The following is a 24,249-nucleotide window of genomic DNA, read 5'->3' as shown; positions in this document are numbered from 1 at the left end:
ATAACTTGCTGCATCTGCTATATAGTCGCCATCTGGCCCTAAGAGCCTAGGGTGCTAGGTGTTTGAGGCGCTATAATGATCGATGTTATCTTTGATTTGAACTGTAATAGAGTCAAAGGGAGTGAGCAACGTGTGATGAAATCGTAGGCAGTCCTGCTCCTAAAAGAGTTCGCCAGTCGAAGATATTAGCTAGTCAGACTATAGGTCTCGGTAAAGCTAAAAGGTTTATAACAATGTAAGTTGCAATGTCTGCACAGTAGGGTAGGGCTATTCTACTGCTTATATTGCTTACTGAAGAACTCCTAGAGTACTCTAAAACGAGTGACTATATACTAACTATCTTCTTGAGTGCTTAGTGCTTCAATTTGGATAAGCACCGAGGTGCTCATCGTGATATGCCCCTGATCACTCTGATCACTTATGTCTTGCAGAGTGCTCAGCGACATTGGCACCTTAGCATCTTTGCTTGTCTCTGACTGGTCCGCCTGATTGTCTAAATGATTGGCTCGGGACGCCCCTGCGTCCCCATATACCGCCGTCTGCCCTGCAGCCTACCGTTAGTTAATTCGTGACATATATATAGCTTCCTCCCCTAGGTATCCCATACCTAGATCTCTGGAACATTTGGAACAATTGTTGTTCTTGTTATTCCATTTGGAACATCGTTCCTTAGCGTTGTTCCTCAGGAACAATCGTTCTTGGCATTGTTCCTGATTTCCCTAATCCTCATTGGTCCTTCCTAGCTTGTAGTGGTTGGATACGAGCGCTGCCCGTCAGCCATGTGTGACGAAACCACAGGCAGTCCTGCCTCTGAAAGGGTTCGCCGGTCGAAGGTATCTGCTGGTCGGACTGTAGGTCTCGGTGAAGCCAAAAGGTTCACAACAATGCAAGTCGCAATGTCTGCACAGTAATGTAGGGCTACCTTACTGCTTGTATTGCTCACTGGAGGACTCTCAGAGCCCTCCGTAACGAATGACTATATACTAGCTATTTTTCTGTGGACGCCCACGCTCGCCGTCGTCCTCGGGCGTCCATGGTCGCTGGTGCTCGCCAGCGTCCCTGGGCGTCCATACGGACGCTCCTGGACGCTGTCGTCCATCGGCGTCCATGTGGGGCATCCTACTGCCTCGTGCTCTCCGATTGGTAACTTCATCACCTGCATGGCCCCACCAGGTCGGGTTATATGGTTGGTTCGTAACACCATGCAGGTCGGCCCCTACTGGCCTCTGCAGGTTAGTTCGTGACATAATAGCTAGACTACCAATATAGTAGGTCTAAATTAGATTAAGCACTTTGATTACTATATAGTACCTCGAATAAAGGGCATATACCAGTTATTGATCCTTAATAGCTACGAGAGCCACCACTCGACTGAATTTGAGCTTTATTGCAAGGAGAATAACATTATCATACTCTATATACCTCTATACCCTTCTCATAGGCTCCAGCCTCTCGATGTTAGCTGCTTTAGGCTACTTAAGCAGGCATATAGTCGCTAGATCGAGGGCTTAATACATATATATATCAACTATATCAGCAAGCTTGAGTTCCTCTATGCCTTCTAAGAAGCCTTCTTTGCTTCTATAATAGAGAAGAACGTATAGGGTAGCTTTGTAAGGGCTGGCCTTATGCCATACGACCTAGAGCAGGCGCTTTCTAAGTGTGACGGTGGAGCATAACCCTAACCCACTCGGCTATGCATACCTTCCAAAAAGGATGTTGGAATCGCAAGTCCCTTGGACTTGCGACTCAGTGGATTATATCTTCTCTGACGGCAAGCACTCCGCAGACCGCACTTGCCATCACACTAAGCTAGATATAAAGCTTCGTACGCTAATATCTCCAACCTCACAGCTCAGCATTATACAATCCTAGGTTTTTCAGACACTATATAACCCTCAAGACGCCGATATATAGTCAACGCTCATTAAGACTTATATTGAAAACCATTGAAATAGTCTCCCAAACTTTAATATTAGATGCTATAGACCAGTTTGCCAAGGGTACAATGGCTATAATGCACCAGGTGGCCCTTCTTCGATCAAAGGTCTCTTTGCTTCGCAAGGCCAATAAGGCACTAAGCAAGCGCCAGCGTGCCAAGAAAACACGTATACAGCGTGGAGGTTCACTAACTATGCAAGATGCAAAGGATCTACTAGATCAGAACGCCGTAGGTAGAGAGGTAGTGCAGGAAACGCAGCCGGATGGTAGCAGTCTAAGGGGGCTCATACGAAGGTTCAATGCTATAGGGTATATGGCAGGCCTAGCTATAATGTTCGCACTTGCCAGGAGGCTGTAGAATCATCTGATTCATCTATTTCTGATGTAATTATAGTTGGTTGCTAGCATTGTTATATTATAATTGAGGATAGTTGTTGTAGGGTAGTCGAAAGTGCGTCGCTCGCTTATCTGCGTCGCTCGCTTATCTGCGTCGCTCGCTTATCTGCGTCGCTCGCTTATCATATATGTTAACTAGACTAAGAAAAAGAAAGAGACGAACAAGAGAATAGGGATCAAAGGAAAGAATAACGTAGAGAATTAGACAGGAAAGCACTTATACAAGCATAGTATACTAGTGAGCAATCATGTAAAAGCAATTCATCTACGGACAAGTACTATATGATTGCTGAGCTGCAGCGTCTATTGACTCTCGCACTAAGATATAGCTACCTTATATCCTAGCCTTGATATCTCCCTGATAAGACCTTAATTATATATAAGTACCTTGGTAATACTCATCCTGCGTTCTACCAAGCGGGCTGAATCCTTCATTTACTCCATCTTCACAACGACCAACTTAGGGTCCTCCTTGACAACCCACAAGTTCTTGGAGTTCTGTACGAGCAGTGCGATCTTGAGCTTTTATCTCTTGTACGTCGACAGTCCATCGCAACGCCGCCGAAATTTCAACTTTCCAAATTTGGTGACGGGGTCATTTGGTTTTCCAATCTCCGAGCAAGCCTGATTTCTCTCGGTCTCGGTGCTCGGTTCCCAATCATGGCTTCGTCGGAGTTTTACCAGGCTCACCCTCCCAGTCCGCCGGTACCGCTTCCTTGCGTCCCGGGCCCCAAACTGGCTCCGTTTACCCCAACTGCTCACGCCAACATCGAGTTCATCGAGTCTCTCGGTCGCAAAAACGACAAGGATTCTCTGGTCTGGAAGGTCATGGTCGATGGAGCTGGGCCCTTTGCCCTCAAGATGGTACGTGCGTGAATGCGCGAATGCGCGACACTCCGGCTCGCCCCTGGTCCGACCAACTCGGAGCCTAAGTCTAACTTGGTGTTTCTTCCCTACCTAGTTTTGGTTCCACCACTGGGAATTTCTCGCCGAAAATCAGCGAGGCCTCCCGGGACCACTCGCTAGTCCACAGGTCTATGTCGACTACTTTGACCCCTTCAACAATGAGTGCCGTGCCTATGGCCGACTCAAGGAGGAGAAGCGGGAGGATGTGGCCGTCCGGGCCCTCGGCTACCTGCTTCTCACGCCTCAGCAGGAGGCTGACTTGGCCCTGATGGTGGAGGGTCGGTGTACCACCCCGCCGCCTTCCGCCGACGCGGCCACTCTAAATGGCGACAATTTCTGGCATCGGCACGAGCAGCACCGCGGGATACCCGTCCGGGCAATCGTCAAGGAGCTCGTCCCCTGCAAAGATCCCGATCCCGCGCAGGCACCGCGCATGTGGGAGGACCTGCAAGCCCTCCACTCGCTGGGTATACTCGTGAACGATACCCACGGCGGCAATTACCTGGACGGGAAGCTCGTCAACTTTAGCCGCTCGCGTACTATGTACCATCCGGCGTTGGGCCATATCACCGCCCGTGAACTAAAAAGCCTAATGTGGGACGAGCTAAATGATTTGCTGGACTATTACTACGAGTTGGCGAACAGTGGTGCAGGGTCGAGCGTCATTCCCCAAGACCTCGACGGTTTCTGCGCAGGGGACTATGGCCAGTACAAAAATCTCCCAACGACCTATAAGTGGCTCAAGTGGGCGAAGGACCCCGAAGCGGAAATAGCGTATGTGGAGCAAACGGTGTTTGGGGACGTGGATTACTGATATCCCGGCGTGCTGTGGACCTTTCTTTGTAATACAAAAGGCACCTCGGGAGCTGCAAACACATTGTGCGCATTATCGGTCACTGAGAAAGGGATCGCACGGGTGGGCTCTTGGTTGGGGGCCGGGGGGGAGAGGGGGGGGGATTGCTAATGTTGGATGTGCTATTGACTTGCTGTTAAGCCTCGCCTAGAATCTACCTATTGCCCAACCTGCTCTCCATATTTCTTCCGGTCCTCTGCTCCACGGTCTCGTCTTTTTCCGACGCCTGTGCGCAGGCTCCCCGCGGTGGGCTACGAACGCGCAATGGATTTGATACCGACCGTCTGTCACTAACACCCGCCGAGTGGCATGCCCCTTTGATCTGCCGGCCTGGCGTCGTAACATGATAACCCTTCGCTCTGTCCAATCCACCGTGGTGCCTCGCAGCCATGGAAGCGCCTTCTGGTCCATCCCAGAGCTCTGGTGTCCCGTCAGTTTCAGGCGATGATGGCTTTCGCGGGAAAGGAGGAGGGGAAACGGGGACGACGAGGTACTCTCAGAGCGCAGAAAAGCTAATGACGGCGTCGAATTTGACTGTCCAGAAGTCTCCATGTGTAAGACATCACACGCTTCCGCCCGGAGTGCACCGAGATGTCCCTGCGCTGTATGCCCTTTATTAGCGTGGCTCCCAAAAGCAGCAATATTCGTAAGGTACCTGTAGTCATTTACTCACCTCGGTGCCACACTCGCCTCTATCAAAGATGACAACACTCCCAAGGACACGATCTTCTACCCAATGGCCTGCAATGTCTGTGAGCCGATCGGGATATTCTTCGTGGTCCTCGTAATGGTCATTGGAAGAAGAGAATCGGCCCGGGCTTAATCTCCTCCAGCCATCAACGCAGGCCGAACATCTCTTCCCAGTGCGACCCCAACGAGTATGAACAGCGTTGATCCCCTCTTTGCTGTGGAGCTTGTTCTCTAAAATGCTTTAGTCAATAGCGGTTAGGTAACTGTTTCTGCCATAGGCAATGTACATGTACCATTTCCGCCACTGAGGAACGTGGCTCTTCTGCCACTAAGAGTTCGTACTCTTTTCCTGCCACTCAGGTACGTAGTTACGTTACTCAAAAACTCCGAAGAAAAATGAAAGCAGCGCAAAGATCATCCCGGTCGCCCTGTGGGTCTCGACCTTTCAGTGCATTTTTCGCATCCAGTCCGAAAATACACGGAGCGGAATGATCGTGATCGGAGGCTCCGGGACGATTTCTTCGAACGAGAAACCAAGCTCTTCATTCTCTAGCCCCTGGCATCGGAAATGACGTTGGCATAAGGAGGCCGTGAATCATAGGCCAGCTCGGAAGAATGTTTATTAGGGGCAGCTTCGCCTTCTAGGACAACTTTCTATATCAAGGCCGCGACTGTCAACTCAAATACTGACTCCGTTTCCCACAGACAGTCCCCCCCAGTCCGCGCTGATATCACCACCGGATATAACACTTTCAGCACTGTATACGTTCATTGCAATCCGCTGGTCTGCACTCTTTGGGGCGGCTGTAAGTCCGTGCACCCACCAATGGATCAGGCCACCAATGGATCAATTTTTTACCACCCCCTGATTCGGCACCCATCTGTTCCCAACCACCACAGTTCTACCAAAACAAGCTCAAATTGAGCACTGTTACCCTCGTTCAGTTCGTCAGTCACCATGGTTTCCGAAGACATCATTCAACTGGCGATACAGGCCGTCCGGGCTGGCCAATCTATCCGTAAGGCTAGCCAGATGTGGGGGGTCCCCTTTTCTACCCTCCGCAACCGGCTCGTCCTCAACACCCAACCAAAGGGCCAGTACGAGGCCCAGGTGATGCAGAAGCTTAGCCCTGATCAAGAAAAACACTTAGCCGACTGGGTGTTAGCTCAGGAAGCGCTGGGGCTCCCAGTAAAACATCGACAAATCCAGGTCTTCGCCAACCGTATCCTTCGTGCCTCTGGATCTGACCAGACTGTCGGGAAGCACTGGCTCCAGAAGTTCATCAAGAGATACCCGGTCTTGAAGACAAAGAAAGATAGGCGTATGGATATCAAGCGGTTGACTGGAGCTTCTATTGATGTTATCAGGGCTTGGTTCCGACTCCTCGCGATCCCGGTCATTAAGACCATCCTCCCGCAAGACTATTGGAACATGGACGAAACAGGGATAATGGAGGGCATGGGGATTAACGGCTTATGCGTTGGTTCATCGGCGACGAAGGAAGCACTGTCGAAACACCCTGAATCTCGGGTGTGGACAACGATCGTTGAGTGTATCTCAGCAGCAGGGGCAGCTCTTCCCCCGTTAGTTATCTTCAAAGGGAAAGACATCCAACATCAATGGTTCCTAGACGACGACGAAGACCTTGATCCGTTATGCAACTGGCGGTTCTCGACAAGCCAAAACGGCTGGACGTCTAACGATATTGCCCTCGAGTGGTTAACGAAGATCTTCTGCCCATTAACACCAACAACAAAGACAAAGCTCCTTGTTGTTGATGGCCACGGGAGCCACGAGACCGACGACTTTATATGGACATGTTATTCCAATAATATCCACCTCCTTTTCTTACCACCATACGCCTCCTACCTCCTCCAGCCTCTCGACCTCTCTGTCTTCTCTCCCCTGAAGGCTGCGTACCGCCGTGGTATCAGCGACTTGGCTCTGATGACTGATAGTGCCCCCGTTGGCAAGAGACTCTTTCTTCGTTGTTATTCGAAGGCCAGGGCAGATGCTATTACAGAAAGGAATGTCCGTAGTAGCTAGAAGTTATCAGGGTTGTAGCCTGTCAACTTGAGCAAGCCTTTGATGAGCCGTCTACTGTTGCCAGCCCAGCCAAGCAACCAGGAGGCTAACCAGCTAGACAAACAGCCAAACAGCCAGCCAAACAGCCAGCCGAACAGCAAGCCGAACAGCCGGGCGGTCAAGACTCCAAGCCGTAGTCAGGAAGTCCACAAACTAGTGGCATCTAACTACCGTCTAAAGAGGCTTAAGGCAACAGACCCAGTAGCCAGAACACTCTTTACAAAGGTTGGCAAAAGCCTTGATCAAACAGCTATTCAGCTTGCTAGTCAGCAACAGAGGATTCAAGCATTAGAAGCCGAGGTAGATAGATTAATGCCTAGGAAAAGGAAGAAAGTTAGGATGGACCCCAACACCCGATTTGCGCAAATTGAACAGATAATCCAGGTCAAAAAGACACTTGCAAGGCAGCTGGAACCCTCAGAAGAGGTGGATGGATATGTATTTGAAGATATGTGCCTGGAATGGTCGATCTTTGACACTCCTGTAGACACAGAAAAGGGGGGGCAGATGGGGAAAATTGATCCATTGGTGGCCTGATCCATTGGTGGGTGCACGGACTTACCCCTCCTCCTTAGCCGAGCAGTCGCAGAAGACTACAAGTGTGTAGGTTAATGCGTTTTTTCCTTGTAGTACTTATGCTTTGCGTATTCTCTATAACGTATCTTATAAGCGAGCCGGCCTTATAAGCGAGCCGGCCATATAAGCGAGCCGGCCACTCTCCACTACACTACCAACAATATCCTCAATCACAAAACAACAACACTAGGAACTAACAATAATTACATCAGAAACAGATGAATCAGACCCTTCTACACCCTCCTGGCAAGTGCGGGCATTATGGCCAGGCTTGCCGCACATACCACAGCACCGAACCTTCGTACAACCCCCCCCCAGCACCATTACCATCCAGCTGTATTTCTTGCATTGCCTCCCCACCTACAGCCCCCTGGCTTACCACCTCCTGTACCTCCTGCACAGTAAGTGATCCTCCAAGCCGCACACGTGATTTTTTGGCTCTCCGGCGCTTGCTTAGCGCCTCGTTGGCCTTGCGGAGCGAAGACACCTCTGCCTGAATGAGGGCTACCTGGTGCATTATAGCCATTGTACCCTTGGTAAGTGTCACGAGGGCTGTCGTTCAAGGCCAGGGTCAAGCCTCTGGTGGTAAACTGACTGCATTGCAAGAATATTGAACTTGCAGGAGGAAAGAAATCCTCGAGACTGCAAGGTAGGCTTTAAATACAGGATGCGGGTAGGTCTGAGCTTGCATGCATGATGTAATGGAACATGCATAATGAATCATCACTTGGTATGATGAATCATTATACATACAAATGATATCATCATCATGGTCGGTGCGTTCCACCGTCACAGGACCGGGACTTGAATGACGATAGATTATATATTATAGGTAGTTTATACGGGACAAGGAAGGATCGGGGCGTGTCCAATAGCGGTCCTAGCAGTAGGGTCCGAGCAGTAACCTTATATATATGGTTGGCTGTTAGTTTTAGCGGTCCGCAGTCTCAAAGGGCAATTTTGGCCGTGCTCACTCTAGCTTTAGTTCCACCAGGCTGACTCTGGCTCAGCTCTACCAGGCTCACCTTTGCTCAGGTTAAAGCAGCGGCAGCTCAGGACAATGCACAACAACGGAAATCGCTGAGGGCAACTTTTGGGGAATGCATTAGCCTGTTGAAGAGAATAAGTTGAAGCTATCACGGATCTATCACCTAGCAAATCTCGACCAGAAAAAAGGGAAAAAAAAAAAAAAAAAAAAAAAAAACAACGCCTAATAGTTAACCTCCGATTACACAGAAGAGATGTCCCGACTACCATGGGGCCCTTTGACTAGCCGATAGTTTGAGAAGGTACGTTGGGGGGCGTCGGTGCAGTGATAGATTGGGTCTCTGGAACTCTGGGCTCTGGGAAACCTTTCCAAACCAACTCTTATGATCACCAGTTTCTTCGTCCTGGTCCTGGGCCTGGCGCCTGGGCACTCGCCGACATCAATTCATCAATCAACTGGTTGCCATTCTTCAACCCCGTTGCGATTCATCCGTTGTTTCTCATTGTAATGGATCCTGACTAATGGGCGGCAACTCCGCCTTGGAGCGAAAAGCTTGCAGCTCCGTTGGGATAGAGACGTCATGCGAATGCCACCCGACACCAAGTCGGCTCGCGTTCTGGAAGCAATGGATGCAGCGACCGCAGGACCACACGTAACGATGACGACATAGATCGCGGTGGCCATCAGCGCATCGGCGTCGATCCAAGTCGGGGGCAGATTCGATCAAACCAAGCGCATGGGTGTTACCCCTTCACCCCCTCCCCCCCTCCTACCACCCCTAAACCTTCAATATGTTGAGCAGAGAATATCAATACCTGTCCTCACCTCAGAATTCCAGGGGGCATTTTGTTTGTCTGATCTAACAATTTTACACTCCCCTATAGGAGAATTCTTGACGAGGCTCCGTCATGTCAACCTTCGGCGTGGACTCGTTCCACATTAACATCGGAAATGGCGATTGCTCCTTCCATGTGTTGGCCGAGTATCCTGCAAAGGTCGGCCACAGGTGCGTCTTGATCGATGGAGGTTCTGCAATGCAACCCATCGACGTGGGCACGGGTACCCAAGGGCGAAACCCCCTGAGAGAGATGATGGACTATCTCGCCGCGCGTTACACGTGGCCCGACAGCAGCTCCCGTTTTAAAATCGACACCGTAGTACTGAGCCACTGGGACGAGGACCACTACGGCAACCTTCTCGATACCATCAAGCGGGACGCGATCCAGTACGGTGCCAACATACCCTACTTCAAGTACGATGGTAACGGCAACCCGTTGACCTACTTCTACTGCCCCAACTGGACTGTCGGCACCAGGCTCAACCCAAGCCCGCCGAATTACCTAAAGATAAATAATGATGGATCTGTGTCTATCAACAAGCTGTTCATCGGTGTTAAGAAGACGACGCAGTTCGACTGGGTCCCGTTTTGTATCCTCCGCACTTACGACGACAATGTGTCGGGGTCCTCATGGAATAGCGTGCTCGGCGTCGACTTCCTCCACAACACTCAGTGTCGGGTGGATATCGACACGGTTGCTGACTTGGATACCCTCGCCACCAACAACGAGCCTCCTCGGCCGGATTGGCCCAGCATGTACTGCATCGGTGTCCGGCAGAGGACCCCCGGCCCGCCAACGTTTACGGTGATCGAGGAGAATCCCACCATCACCAACCGAGTATCCATTGTCTGCATCATCTACTGGAAGAAAGGTAAAAGGATTTCTCATTATCTCGCCGGAGACGCCGATCAGGTTACCGAACACAATGTCATGGGATGGATTACCCAGAGCGGGCACTCGCCTCTCATCACCAGCGTCAAGCTCAGCCACCACGGGTCCCGGTCCTCAACACCGCTGAATATGCTTGCGATCAGCTCCCCACGCAATGTTGTGCTGTCCATACCCAGCGCCAGGCACATCCACCCTAGCTTGGAGATAGTTTGGCACTTACGGTTATGGTCGCTGGCCTCTAACAGCAACCCGGCCGTGTTGGGGACAAAGTATCCGCATTTCTTCGCCGTCGAGATGGGCCTCGATGGCCGGAGCAGTTACAAGAAATCCGCCCGGATCAACCTCAACTGCCTCGAGAACAAGGATGACTCGGAGTACGCCGAATACTGGAAATACACGGGGACCTTGCTGGAGAAGATCAATCGCAGCCGGAAGCAAGCACAAGCGCCCGAGTATGACTCCATCCTGGACCAGTATTGGGAAGAACGGCCGACCCAGTCATCTAGTGCTCTCAAGCCTTGGGCCCTGGACTACCTGGTATACCTTTGGAGGGAAACGTGCCATCCCGGCCCGGAGAGTCATCCATCTGTCGGCGCTGGTTTCGTCTTCCCAACCCGCGCCAGCATCACCGAGAGCAACCAGGTGCACGCCGTGCTCATCGCAAATCGCAATGACGCCTCCGACGGCACGGTATACCACAAATACTATTTGCATGATGATTTGTTCGAGTTCCACCGTGAAGCGCGGGGATCCATCTTCCCGACCCAGGTAGCCGTTACGGGCCCGAACGGGGTCGTTTCTGTGCGCTATATCCATCAGCCGAACTTTGCTTCAGGTCCATCCCGCAGTCTTACTACGGCGCTAGCCGGAGCGAAGGCAAAGGGGAAGGATAAGGGGAAGGCTAAGGGGAAGAGGAAGGGGCTGATGGTTCCAGCTGCCAACCCAGACGACGTCAAGTACTTTTACTTGAGCGAGGCTGCCGTTGTCCCAGGAACCTACAGCGATCCACCGCCTTCCGATCCGAACGAAGACTCGGACGCAGAGGAGCAGGATGATGACTCGGAACTTGCGGTGGCTGGCACCGGTGTACGAGCAGGATCATTACCCGTACGGTTGGCACGGCCGGCGTCTCCGCCCCCTCCTCTTCCTGCTAGCCATCCCCTACCCCGAGCCGCGACGAGCAGGAAGGAGACGGCGCCTTCACGTGGCGCCGTTGGTGCTCTGGACGGGTACTATTACTTTGCGCACACGGTCAGCGGGTCCGCGATCCAAAGCGCAGGCGTGGCGTCGACCCAATATGCCATTCTGGACGCGGGCACGCCACTCAACGCCTTCGTCTCCACGCTGCACAGCGCAAATCTCTCCGTGGTGGGGTCGACGCCTCCTTCGCCGGGCGAGACCCGCGCGCTGCTGGCGACAGACGAGTTCGGCTTGTGCATGTCGGCGACGCTATCTCTGCTGCTGCCGGGGATATCCGTCTTCTTCGGCCCTGCTGGAACGCCGGGTAGCTTTGCCTTGGCCACACCCGCACCGTCCATGTCGACGCCCGGATCATCGGGCGCTCCTCCACTTCTCTTCAACACCGACGCCGTGGCGGATGCATTCGGCTTGTCCCCGGCCGACGCCCCGCCCCTGGGCATCCTCTCGGCAACCAAAGTCATGATCTTCGGTCTTGCAGGTGGCGGGGACGCGTCCTTGGGTCCGATTACTGCGACACTCGGTCAGCTCGTCGCCTTTGCCGGCATCGAGTATCTAGTAGAATCGCCGGCGATTCTGGCGTTGCAGGCGATCAAGCTCACCGTCCCACCCGTGACAAAGGGGCGGAGAAATGCCATCTGGTTGGAGCCGCTCAGGGGCTACCGCACGACGACGCGTCTGGAAATGGACCTCGATAGCGGATCGGTCTCGGCGCTGAACGGGTACCTTCACGCTCTTGCTGGCATACAGGTCACATCGGCCTCGGTGGTCGCGCGTAGGACGTCGACGTGTAGTCCCGCCACAACGGCCGACGGGCAAGTGGGCATGCGAGCCTCGTTCGACGGATCAATTACCTTCGTGGCCAAGGTTCAGGTCGGCACCGAAAACCCCATCTTGTTCGACGCCGGCATCGAGATCCACCCGGCGCAAACCAAGGTGGTGCTCCTCCTGCGCAGTGGCAGAGTCGACGTGGTCCAGCCCGTCTTTAAGGTCTTGGCTCCTCTGCTCGGGCTTTCTGGCGACAACTTCCCCTTCTCGGCATGGCTCGGCCGGACGGCGGGCAGCGCCTCGTTCCCGCACATTTACCTCCGCCGCATTGTCATCGTCCTGGATAGCGCTCCCGATTCCCGGGGCGTGAGCGCCACTGCTCAGACCCCGGGCATCTCGAGCGTCCAGATCGACCTCGAGGCGCGCACCCACTTTGCAGACGGCGTGTTTGCCATCTTTCTGCTCACTTACACGTGGAACAAGTCGGACGGGCCCAGCAACATGCTGCGCGCCGGGCTCTGGGCTAGTCCGACGGCGGCGAGCGGCCCAACACAGATGACTGCTAGTACTACTGCTGGCACTAGTACTAGTACTAGTATCGATGCCAACGCGCTGCTGCCTGACTACGAAGCCTACTTGGACCTTGGGTCTCCTGTGACGCTGGATCCCGGGGAAGCGTGGCCGTCTTACCTCGATCTCTCCAAGATGGGCGGGTTTGACGGGCTGCCCAAGGAGATCCCCCACCACGTCACCGAGGCTACCCTCACGGTCGGCAGCCTCGGCATCGCATTTTCCGGCTCCATCATGGCTGACGAGCCGGAGGGCCCAGCCATCCCGGTCATTTCGCTGAACGAGCTGGCGCTCAGCGTGTCGTACAAGTTCGGCCAGAAAGACTCGCTGGGGGGCTCGTTGATGATGCGGGCCATGCTCCGGCCCGCCCCGGGCGCCAGGAACGCGATTCCCGCCATGATTCTGGGCGAGGTCTCGTACGACGCCGGGTTGTGGAAGCTCACCGCGCTGGCACAGAACATCTACGGGTCGACCCTGTATCAGCTTTTCGACCCAGATATCGGCAGCGGGATTGGGGAGATCCTGGATAATATCGGCATCACGTCGCTGGGCATCGAGTACCACTATGCAGCCCGCGGCGGCGCGACGAGCTTCTCGGTCGACGGCGACCTGGTCATCGGGTCGCTGGGGCTGACGCTCGATTTCACACACGACCCCCCCACGCAATGGCGCTTCGAGGCACACTTGGATGTTAGCCGCACAGAGCTTGGCAAGGCTACGCTATCAGACGTTCTGGCCTACCTCTTTGGCGACACGGTGACGAGTGAAATGCCCGCTTTCATCCGCGACATCCCCGTTATCCCGCCCCGCGATGAGAAGGCCGTGGGCTTTGACATGGCGGCTCTCCCGGCGCCTGGAGGATCTCCCGGTACTGGTAGTACGAAAGAAAGACCTCTACTCTTCACAGCCTGGCTTAGCTTCCTCGACATGACGTTCCAAGGGGTCCAGTACCAAGGGGTCACGCCGGAGGGTGCAGGGGGGAGTGTTGGTAGTAATAGGCCGCGCCCGCGACGCATTTTTGAACTCGTTGTCAACTCGCTGCCCGCGGTCGATATACCGCTTGTTGGTAACCTCACGCAACCGTTTGACGAGATGCTTCTGCTCTATGTTCACCCTGAACAAGGCGATACGGCGGAGTCAGGCCTCACCTTCGCCGAGGCGAGGGCAATCAACGACGAGCTCCGACTCGTAGGAAGAAGACAGCTTCCCTATCGCGCTACGAAGAAGTTTGCAGACGAGGACGTGGTCCTCACGATCGGTGCACACTTCATCCTGGTGCTCAAGGGCCCGGCCGGCCAGTCCACGGTGGCGCTTGACTATGTGTTTTACGTGCCTACGCTGACCCCCCGAAAACCGTCGAGTGGGTTCGTTTTCACAGGCGCAGGGGCAGGTGGCAGTGAGACTGCAGTCACTGCACCGCCGGGAACAGGCCCAGGACCGGCCAAGGCGCCGTACGAGAAAAGGATAGGCCCGCTAAGCATTCGCAACATGGGCTTCCAATTCACGCCAGCCGAGAAGCCAGTACTATCCATCATCATGGATGCCTCCATCGCCGTGGGCCCAATTGCGCTAGACCTGCTTGGCTTCGGCCTCGACCTCTCCTTCGACAAGGGGGTCACGCTGTTCCAGCTGCCGACGCCTTGTCCCCGCATCGCGGGCCTAGGGGTCGCGTTCGACAGACCGCCGGTCGTGATTGCTGGCATGTTCGAACACCGTCACGAGGACCTGCCGGTGAAGCGCGACTGGTATCAGGGCGCTGCCACGCTGAGTTTCCAGCCGTATCTCTTCACGGCAGCCGGATACTATGGCACCACCACCACCGCCAGCTCCGAGACATTCATATCCGCGTTCGTCTACTTCATCCTCCACGGGCCGCTCGTCGAGCTGGAATTTGCCGAGATCAACGGGGTCATGGGCGGGTTTGGCTATAATACCTTTCTGCAGCTGCCCAACCCTACGAACGTGCTCGACTTCCCCTTCCTGCGCAACCCAGACTCGACAGACCCAAACCAGGAACTGGCTGCCCTGGTAGGCGGCGCATGGTTCTTCCCGCAGAACGGAGCCTTCTGGCTGGCCGCAGGGCTCAGCGTCAAGGCGCTCCAGATGCTGCAGGTGCGCCTCGTCCTTGTGGTCGAGTGGAATCCGAACGTGCAGCTCGGCCTTTACGGGGTTGCCACGGCCGACATGCCCGCGGGAAACCAGGAAAGCCTCAAGATGCTGCACGCCGAGCTTGGCGTCACGGCAACTTTTGACTTCGGCACCGACGCGCTCCGAATCGAGGGCCAGCTCGCGCCGTCGTCGTATGTCTGGGATCCCTTCTGCCATCTGCGTGGCGGCTTTGCCTACTACCAGTGGTTCCGGGGCGCCGAACCCGACGGGGCCGCCGGGCCCATCCCCGCGGGTGACTTTGTGTTCACTGTGGGCGGCTATCATCGCAACTTCCAGCCTCCGGCGCAATATCCATCCAACGTGCCGAGGCTGGGCATCAGCTGGTCCTTCGATTCGGCCATCAGCATCACGGGCGAGGCCTACTTCGCCATCACGCCGAACGTGGCCATGGCCGGCGGCCGACTCGACGCCTCGCTCTCGCTCGGTCCGCTCTCGGCCTGGTTCGACGCCTGGGCCGACCTGCTGATCAACTATAAGCCGTTTCACTTCACCGCTGTGGGCGGCGTGTCGGTCGGCGTCCGCTTCACGCTGGACTTGTGGATCTGCACGATCCACATCAGCGTCGAGATCGGCGCCACGCTGTACCTGGCCGGCCCGGCGCTGCACGGGACCGTGCATGTCGACTTCTGGGTGTTTGGCTTTGATATTGACTTTGGCGACGACTCGGGCGGCCCGGCTGGCAAGCTTGGGCTGGAGCAGTTCTACGATCTTGCGCTGCAGGCTGATCTGTCAAAAGCCGTGGCCGCGGGCGCATCTACCGGTACTGGTGATGACCGTGATGACCCGCCGTCAGCCTCCCCTCCTCCACACGTCTACTCGTGCAACGAGGGACTTGTGCCAACGGGTAGCACCGAGTCGACGCCCAACAAGGATGACGAGCCTTGGCGGGTACGCGGCGCCGTCTTCCGCTTTACCGTCGGCTGCAAGTTTGCCATCGACTCGGCAGACGTCGTCACGGCCCAGACGGACCCTCACGCGCCGCCCATTCCGCCACTGCACATTCCCGGCAACGGACAGCCCATTTATGCGCGTCCTATGCATTGCACCAAGAGGCTGGACAGCACTCTGACAGTCACGATTACTCCGGTCGATTCTCCGACGAAGGGACCGCTGCTCACCGGCCAGGACCATGGCGATGCTCCTCCACCGGTCCCGGTGTGGGACAATGGCGTGCCCGTTGTGAAGCCGGTGCCCAAGGCTGTGTGGGGATTGTGTGAGTGCCTACTACTAGTATTAGTTCTATACCTCGTTTGTTGGAATATTTCTCACTGAAGCATCCCCTCCCTTAACCTCCGCTTCCCCCAGGGTCTCACTACTAACATGGATCAACCACCCCGCACAGACTCGGCTGCCGATGACCCAAATGACCCCAACAACCCCGACCCAAACCATAACAGCAACCTCCTCCAGCCCACCAATACCAGCGGCGACCCCTCCTCACCCACTGCCACCCTCGTCCCGCTCACCATGGGCATTACCCTCTCCTCCCCGCTGCCGCGCATCGCAACCGACTGCATCCCGGCGTTTGCCTACGAGACCTTCTTCGTGCGTCCCGTGGGCGATCCGGTCGCCTTTCCCGCACCAAAAGCGAGCAACGCGGCTTGGTATCCTCGCGCTCTTCCTCTCGCTCACGGTACTACCACTAGTACTACTGGTACGAGTACGAGTACGAGTGATGTGGGCGGCAGCGACGAGTGGGAATACGTACGGAGTCGGTGGAGTGGCACGCCCGGGCTGGGAAGCGGCGCGGCCGAGGCGGCTGTGAAGACCTGGGCGGCGCTGAGCTTCGCTACGGGCTGGCAGGTGGATACCCGGCCGGGCGATATCAGTGGCAAGGCGCCCGAGAAAATGCTCGAGGAGGGCACCTTCCAGACGCTGTTTCTCGAGGCGCCTATGGTTTGTGCTTTTCCTGGGCGGGGGGCGTAGCTAGGCAAGGTAGATATCTAGTAGATATTAGTGACTGTCATATTATCTTTGCTGTCGCGTTTTTCTATTGCCGTAATGTTGATGACGAGAGTGCTTGCTCAATTAGAGCTGAAGTAATATAGGTCATGGTGTCTCGAACCAAGAGGAGTTTGAAGGGCTCTCTCTTGGGTAAGGTATTAAGATGGAAGGCCATCTCTTTGCCTCCCTTGCCTCTCGGACTGAACGCATCCTGCAGTAGATGGCGATGATGGAGATCAGGCACATAGTTGCCCCGCCATTTGTGAGTGGTGAGACCATGACATCTCCGGCGGTGCCTGCCGTCTGCTATATTGTTATTGGATTATATTACCGTCATAGGATTCCGGAGGGATTATGGCGTCATTAGCCAGCGGGGAGTGGCTTTCATCATCATATAATGCCTCGGAAGAGAAAGAAGAAATGAGGAAAGGAAAGAACCGACTAACCTAAGGTATAAGTTTTAAAGTCACGTCAGAGTGGTTTAAGATGAAAGTGAAAATGGTATTTAAACTCGCTAACGTATCTTATAAGCGAGATGAACATATAAGCGAATTGAACACTTTGACCGCGACACGTCTTCTCTCTATACTACAACCAAAATCCTCTACACCCAACGATGTCTTCGGCTTCAAGAGAATCTAGGGTAATCTTAGCCCTTGAAGCTATTCAAAAGAACCCAAAACTTAGTCTTCGCGCCGCAGCAAAGATCTATAACGTCACAGTTAATACTATCCGAAACCGACGCGACGGCAAGCCTGCACGACGCGACACTACGCCCAACTCCCGCCGGCTTACCGATTCTGAAGAGAAGGCTCTTGTTCAGTATATAATTGAGCTATCTGAGCGAGCCTTTCCCCCGAGACTACGTGGTGTAGAAGATATGGCCAACCAGCTACTATACGTACACGATGCGCCCCCTATCGGCAAGCTCTGGGCATATAACTTCGTCAAACGCCAGCCAGAGCTCCGGACGCGTTATACGTATAGATACGACTACCAGAGGGCCAAATATAAGGATCCAAAGGTCATTGGCGAATAGTTTACCCTTATACGGAACGTTAAAGCCAAGTACAGTATCGTAGATGACGATATCTATAACTTCGACGAGACTGGGTTTATAATAGGCATTATCTTCCCAGGCACAGTGGTAATAACCTCAGATGGCCGTAGCAAGGCAAAGCTAGCCTAGCCTGGCAACCGCGAATAGGCGACTATAATCCAAGACGTCAATGCCCTTAGCTGGGCTATCCCTCCGTTCATCATCTTAGCGGCGCAATACTATCTCGCCAACTGGTATACCGAGTTCAACCTCCCGGCCGACTGGCGTATTACAACCACCAACAATGGCTGGACTACTAATACAATAGGCCTTGATTGGATCAAGCACTTCGACTACTATATAGCGCCTCGGATAAAGGGCAAATACCGGTTATTGATCCTCAATAACCACAAAAGCCACCACTCAACCGAGTTCGAGCTCTACTGCTAGCAGAACAATATTATCACGCTCTACATACCTCTATATTCCTCCTACCTCCTCCAGCCACTTGATGTTGGCTGCTTTAGGCCGTTGAAGCAGGTATACGGTCGCCAGATCGAGGACTTAATACGCGCGTATATCAGCCACGTAAGCAAGCTCGAGTTCCTTTATGCTTTTCGTACAGCCTTCTTTGCCTCTATTACCAAGAGAAATATATAGGGCGGTTTTATAGGGGCTGGCCTTATACTATACGATCTAGAGAGGGTACTTTCGAAGCTAAATATCAAGCTTCGTATACCAACACCCCTAACCTTACAGCTAGGCACTATACAATCTTAGGTCTTCCAGACACTATACAACCCCTAAGAAGCCAACTCATAGTCAACGCTCATCAAGACTCGCATTGCCAACCATCAAAATAGCTCTCCGACTTCGATGTTGGCTGCTATGGACCAGCTTACCAAGGGTACAATGGCTATAATGCACCAGGTGGCCCTCCTTTAGGCAGAGGTGTCTTCGCTCTGCAAGGCCAACGAGGCGCTAAGCAAGCGCCGAAGAGCCAAAAGAACGCGTGTATAGCTTGGAAGATCGCTTGCAGTATAAGATGCAAAGGATCTACTAGACCAAAAGGCTGTGGTTAGGGAGGTGGCACAAGAAATGCAGCCGGATGGTAGTAGTGCAGGGGGGGCTCGTACGAAGGTTCGATGCTGTGGTGTGTGCGGCAAGCCTGGTCATAATGCCCGCACTTGTTAGGAGGTTACAGAAGCATCTGATTCAGCCGTTTCTGATGTAATTATAGTAGGTTCATAATGTTGTTGTGTTGTAATTGTAGTTGACTGTTATAGTATGGTGGCAAGTGTTCAATTCGCTTATATGTTCATCTCGCTTATAAGATACGTTATCACAGACCTCGATAACATTCAACTACAAATGTAGCTGGACTGTCACAAGCAATTGCAAGCGCTCTTGCAACCAAAATAGGCGTGATATATATCACAGGTCCCATCAATACAAGCCAGGCTTAATGGCTCTAGTAGGCAACTGACTATATTGTAAGAATATAGAACTTGCAGAAGGAAGAGGTTCTACAAGTGCAAGGTGCCAGCTAAATACAGGATGTAGGGCACTGATTAGGTCGACTAATCATACATGCATGCATGTCACGAATTAAGCCAACAGGACAGCTGCAGGTGGGGACAACCCGACGGGTGGCACAGGGCGCACCCGAACCAGTCATTTAGAACTAATAAGAAGGAGCTCTAAGGTGCTCTAGAGAGCAGACGAGAGCTCCGGGAGTAAGCCAATCAACGCGAGGGAATGGAAGCTCTCAATGGAGTCAATAGAGCACCGAGCTCTAGGGAGCTCTATAGAGCACATAAGAGCACCCAAAGATAGCCAGTATATAGTCACTCGTTCTGGAGGACTCTGGGAGTTCTCCAGTGAGCAATACAAGCAGTAAGGTAACCCTACATTACTGTGCAGACATTGCGACTTGCATTGTTGTGAACCCTTTGGCTTTACCGAGACCTACAGTCCGACCAGCAGATACCTTCGACCGGCGAACCCTTTCAGAGGCAGAACTGCCTGTGGTTTCGTCACAGTTTAGGATATAAAAATAAATACTAATTAGTTAGTCTCTTTAAAATATTAAGAAGAATAATATATTATAATGAAACCATAGGCAGTCCTATCTCTGAAAGAGTTTGCTAGTCGAAGGTATCTGCTAGTCGGACTATAGGTTTCAGTAAAGCCAAAATGTTCACAACAATGCAAGTCGCAATGTCTGCATAGTAGGTAGAGGCTACTGCTTATAATTGCTCACTAAGGAAGCTAGCTATCTAAATAAGTGGCAGAGTAGTAGAACTATATATAGCTTCTTCCCCTAAGTATCCCCGTACCTAGATCTCTAGAACATTTGGAACAATTATTGTTCTCGTTGTTCCATTTGGAACAATATTCCTTAGCGTTGTTCCTTAGGAACAATCGTTCTTAGCATTGTTCCTAATCTCCTCAATCCTCGTTGGTCCTCCTCGGCTTATAATGATTAGACGTGGGCGCCGCCTGTCAACCATGCAGGTCAGCCCCCACCAGCCTCTGCAGGTTAGTTCATGACAACTAGCTAGCTACTATATCTCTCCTTTTAATGTAGTAGAAGGAATTATATAATTAGACTTATATAGATAGATAAAAGCTTTTAATCTAGCTTATTTAGGCAAATTTTCCTTTGTAATTAGTTGTAGAAGGTCTAGCACACTACTAGATGTGACGAAACCACAGGCAGTCCTGCCTCTGAAAGGGTTCGCCGGTCGAAGGTAACTGCTGGTCGGACTATAGGTCTCGGTGAAGCCAAAAGGTTCACAACAATGCAAGTCGCAATGTCCGCACAGTAATGTAGGGCTACCTTACTGCTTATATTGCTCACTGGAGGACTCCCAGAGCCCTCCCTAACGAATGACTATATACTAGCTATTTTCCCGTGGACGCCCGTGCTCGCCGTCGTCCTCGAGCGTCCATGGTCGCTGGTGCTCGCCAGCGTCCTTGGGCGTCCATACAGTCGCTTTTGGACGCTGTCGTCCACTGGCGTCCATGTGGGGCACCCTGCGGCCTTACGCTTCCTGATTGGTAACCCCGTCACCTGCATGGTCCCACTAGGTCGGGTTATATGGTTGGTTCGTAACACTAGAGCATAGTGGTATAGCTTTGACAGTATAGAGTTGAACGGGCTAGGTCAAAACTAAGGGTAATATTCGATGATATAGCATGCTCTTAGCTCTGTTATCCTCTAATGGTGGTATGAAACATGTCACGTACGCTAAGAATATTGTCATCCTGTGTTATGGTTCGCAAAGGCTAGGAGACCGCATCGTTGTGCCGTGCTATTGATGCATAAACCGATGTGTGTAGCTTGCAGGACTACCTATAGGCGTTCTTAGCGGCCTAGGTCTGCTCCGCCTGCAATATAACCATCTAAGCCCTGGCGCGAAAGATTAAAGCAATAGCGCTAACCTTTCCGTCCTTATCAACAACCTCTAGGGCCTCAAAATCGAAGATAGTTGTCGTTAGGCTCCGACTCCGACATCAGCTCAGCCACAGCTAGAGAAACTCTCTAACCGGGGCATGCCGCTTCCAGTGGGAGCCGACATATTTGTGGGGAATCCAAGGATCTAAACCCGGAAACCCTGGTTTGAGATAAATACTGAACCTTGGAGCGTAGGACGTCGGTGCTGAAGAGCCTAGCACCTATTGCGACGGGTCTCCTCAGTAACGACTCTCCCTTCTCTTTCAACAGTTTACGCGCTGTCGGCACCCATTAGGGAATTCACGGACGGACTTTGCCGACCTAGAGGCAACGGCAAAGTCCAAAGGCCCTAACTTCAGAGAGGCAGACATGTTAGTGATGTTCGCTATTATGTATATTAGTGCCGCACCCCACGACATATTTCTCCAAGACTCGGTGTCTAGAACGAAGGTTGACTCTCTAAGGTTTCGGCAAGGCGGCATACTGACTTGATGAACTCTGCCTCCGCTAGCAACCATACAACCGTTATACTAAACCATACTCCTAGACGAGGTGTTTATGCCAAAAGTTGGACCTCTAGCAGCAAGCTTACAGGAGCGAGTAACCAACGAGCTGTGTTAACTCTTTTGGCCGTGCGATCAAATCTGTCAGCATATGCCCACCGGCCTACTGAGCCGACATTGTGCACCGACGCGCCCGAACCTACAACCCGAAACTCTTCGAGCTCGAGTCGGACACGGCGCCCGTTGCTTTGTCTAGGCTATCCACCCCAAAGGATGTACATCCTCACCTTGAAGATACCATCTATTATATTTAAAGGTTAAAGGCGGCAACCCCCTGCGGCCATGTTTCGGGAGAACCGAATGTCGGGCGCTGGTTACTGATGTTCCCTCACTGCCGTGTGAACGGGGACCAGACATATGTCGCGGGCATGGAGTGGATGGAGCCGCACAAGCTGATCTCATACGTCACATGCCGCTGATGGTTACATATCAACAACTTCATTCAATTCTCTGTCTCCGAGAATCTGCCGAGATCTACGTAAAGGAGATATCACTGAGACTTGTACTGCTATTGACATTATCGCCTCGGTGTGACCGGGACGGGCACCGTGGAGATCCATTTGCACATGGACCTACAGATTTAGTGCATGTTTTGCCGTGATCGGTGTTGATTCTGGCTAACTTCGACTCATGCAGGTGTTGTGGAGATAAAATTCAAGCATCGAAGTTCTTTCTCACGTTGGTCGTCGAGAGTACTATATACAACACTTCACCAGGCATGCACTCACGCCTTGAAACCGCGAGCCTTACTGGCCGCTTTTGTAGCACTGAACTGCCACCAAGCAAAGCCAAAACTGCCCGAGAACGTCCAGTACAAGTCATTCTTGCCCTTGGCGCCTGTGACGGGGCAGTTGACCGTCGCCCACTTCTGCGTGCCGCCCGTCGCGGCGACGGTGCACGTCGCAATCACGGTGCCGGTCCGGCTGCCCAGGCTAGCCGTGAGCCTGCCATTGCCACCGGGGCTGGCCACACGGACTGACAGCGACGTGGCACCGGTGGTGCCAAAGTCGACGCCCTTGACCTTGATATAGGCGCCGTTGGCGTTGGTGTTGGTCACGTCCATGAAGCCCTCGCTGTACTTTTCCGTCTTGACACCCGAGGAAAAGGCCATGGTGGTGGCCGAGGTCCTGACGTACGGGTCGAGGCTGCCGATCTGCGCAGCACCAGCCGTCGTCATCTTGAGGGTGGGGATGGAGCCGTCGGAGCCGTAGGTAAAGTCTTCGATGCAGATGGAGCGGTGGTAGCCGCCACCGCCCGGAAGGGCGCCGTTGTGGTAGAAGAAAAGGGAGTGGTTCTTGTAGTCGATAATGCCCTGGTGGTTGGTGAAGCTGGAACCCGCGGCGGCCATGATAGTGCCACCCCTGCCGTTCCATGGGCCGGTGGGACTGGTGGACGTCGAGTACGAGATGCTCTCTGGGATGCCGTTGGAGGCGTATGAGAGGTAGTACTTGCCGTTACGCTTGTGAAGCCAGGGCGCTTCTACAAAGCCGTTGGGCTTGTTGGCGTTGATCACGGAGCCGCTGTACGAGATCATGTCCTTGTTGAGCTTGACGTAGGAAAACCCCGGATTTCCAAAGTACAAGTAGGCCTGGCCGTCGTCGTCGATCCAGACAGTCGGGTCGATGTTGTTGTTCTGTACCAGCGGCTTCCCCAGGGCATCCACATACGGGCCGGTTATGGTCTTGCTGGTGGCAACGCCAATTGCCATTGCACCACCATTGACCTGCACCGGGCAGTACATGTAGAAGATACCGTTGCGCTCGACCGCCTGCGGTGCCCAGGCTCTGTCGGTGGCCCACTTGAAGGTCGACGCAAGGCTCGCGATTACGCCGTAATCTTGCCAGTTGACTACATCGGTGCTGGAGTACAGGCGCCATTCTTTCATCAGGAAGAAGCTGCTCGCCGCATCCTCGTCGTGGTCCGCAAAGAGCCAGATAGTGTCATTGTACACGTATGGAGCTGGGTCAGCCGTGTAAATGGTTTGAATAATAGGGTTGTCAGCGAATGTTAGGCCGATGATGGCCAGCAGGAGCGCAAGCGATGCAAGTGGACGCTTCATTGTGGGCCCAGGATTGTTTTCCGTTTGAAGCGATCGGCAGGAGAATTGGGTAACTGCATTGGGAAACTCGATGGTCTCAAGAAACCAAACACCGAGAAAGGCTCAAGGTGGCATGATGGGCTTTATGATATGCGTGTTAGAAAACCGGCCGTAGGATCTGTTATCCATACCACGGCTTTGAACGTAAACGAATCTCCGTGTCTTGTCGGATAGGAAGAAATAGGTGAAGAAGATTTAGCCATCTCTCTTTAGCCGGGCGGTTACATTTGCCTGTCTCGGAGAGTCGCGCAGATAGGTTAGTCCGTCCGTGTAAG

At 53.3% G+C, this 24,249-nt stretch overlaps 3 protein-coding genes across 3 annotated transcripts; 2 read left to right on the top strand and 1 right to left on the bottom strand.

Annotated features, from left to right (window-relative positions):
* Nucleotides 1-2,997: 2,997 nt before the first annotated feature.
* B0T15DRAFT_414100 (kinetochore Sim4 complex subunit FTA2-domain-containing protein) lies at nt 2,998-4,165 on the top strand (the record flags this gene model as incomplete). Its single annotated transcript, XM_062865436.1, has 2 exons — nt 2,998-3,201; nt 3,299-4,165. The coding sequence occupies 2 exons, from the start codon at nt 2,998-3,000 to the stop codon at nt 4,055-4,057; spliced, it is 963 nt and encodes a 320-aa protein (XP_062722926.1). The 3' UTR covers nt 4,058-4,165.
* An 8,834-nt stretch (nt 4,166-12,999) lies between these two features.
* Nucleotides 13,000-16,831, top strand: B0T15DRAFT_432459 (uncharacterized protein). Its single transcript, XM_062865755.1, has 2 exons — nt 13,000-16,083; nt 16,213-16,831. Exons 1-2 carry the CDS (start codon nt 13,044-13,046, stop codon nt 16,794-16,796), a joined length of 3,624 nt encoding a protein of 1,207 aa, XP_062722925.1. The 5' UTR covers nt 13,000-13,043; the 3' UTR covers nt 16,797-16,831.
* Nucleotides 16,832-22,491: 5,660 nt separating this feature from the next.
* B0T15DRAFT_529354 (putative Arabinoxylan arabinofuranohydrolase) lies at nt 22,492-24,021 on the bottom strand. Its single transcript, XM_062869104.1, has one exon. The coding sequence runs from the start codon at nt 23,933-23,935 to the stop codon at nt 22,601-22,603; it is 1,335 nt and encodes a 444-aa protein (XP_062722924.1). The 5' UTR covers nt 23,936-24,021; the 3' UTR covers nt 22,492-22,600.
* Between the last annotated feature and the right edge of the window lie 228 nt (nt 24,022-24,249).

Source organism: Chaetomium strumarium, assembly GCF_033439665.1.
Source record: "Chaetomium strumarium strain CBS 333.67 chromosome Unknown B0T15scaffold_3, whole genome shotgun sequence".
NCBI classification, from domain to species: Eukaryota; Fungi; Ascomycota; class Sordariomycetes; order Sordariales; family Chaetomiaceae; genus Chaetomium; species Chaetomium strumarium.
This window is presented reverse-complemented; position numbering and strand designations above follow the sequence as displayed.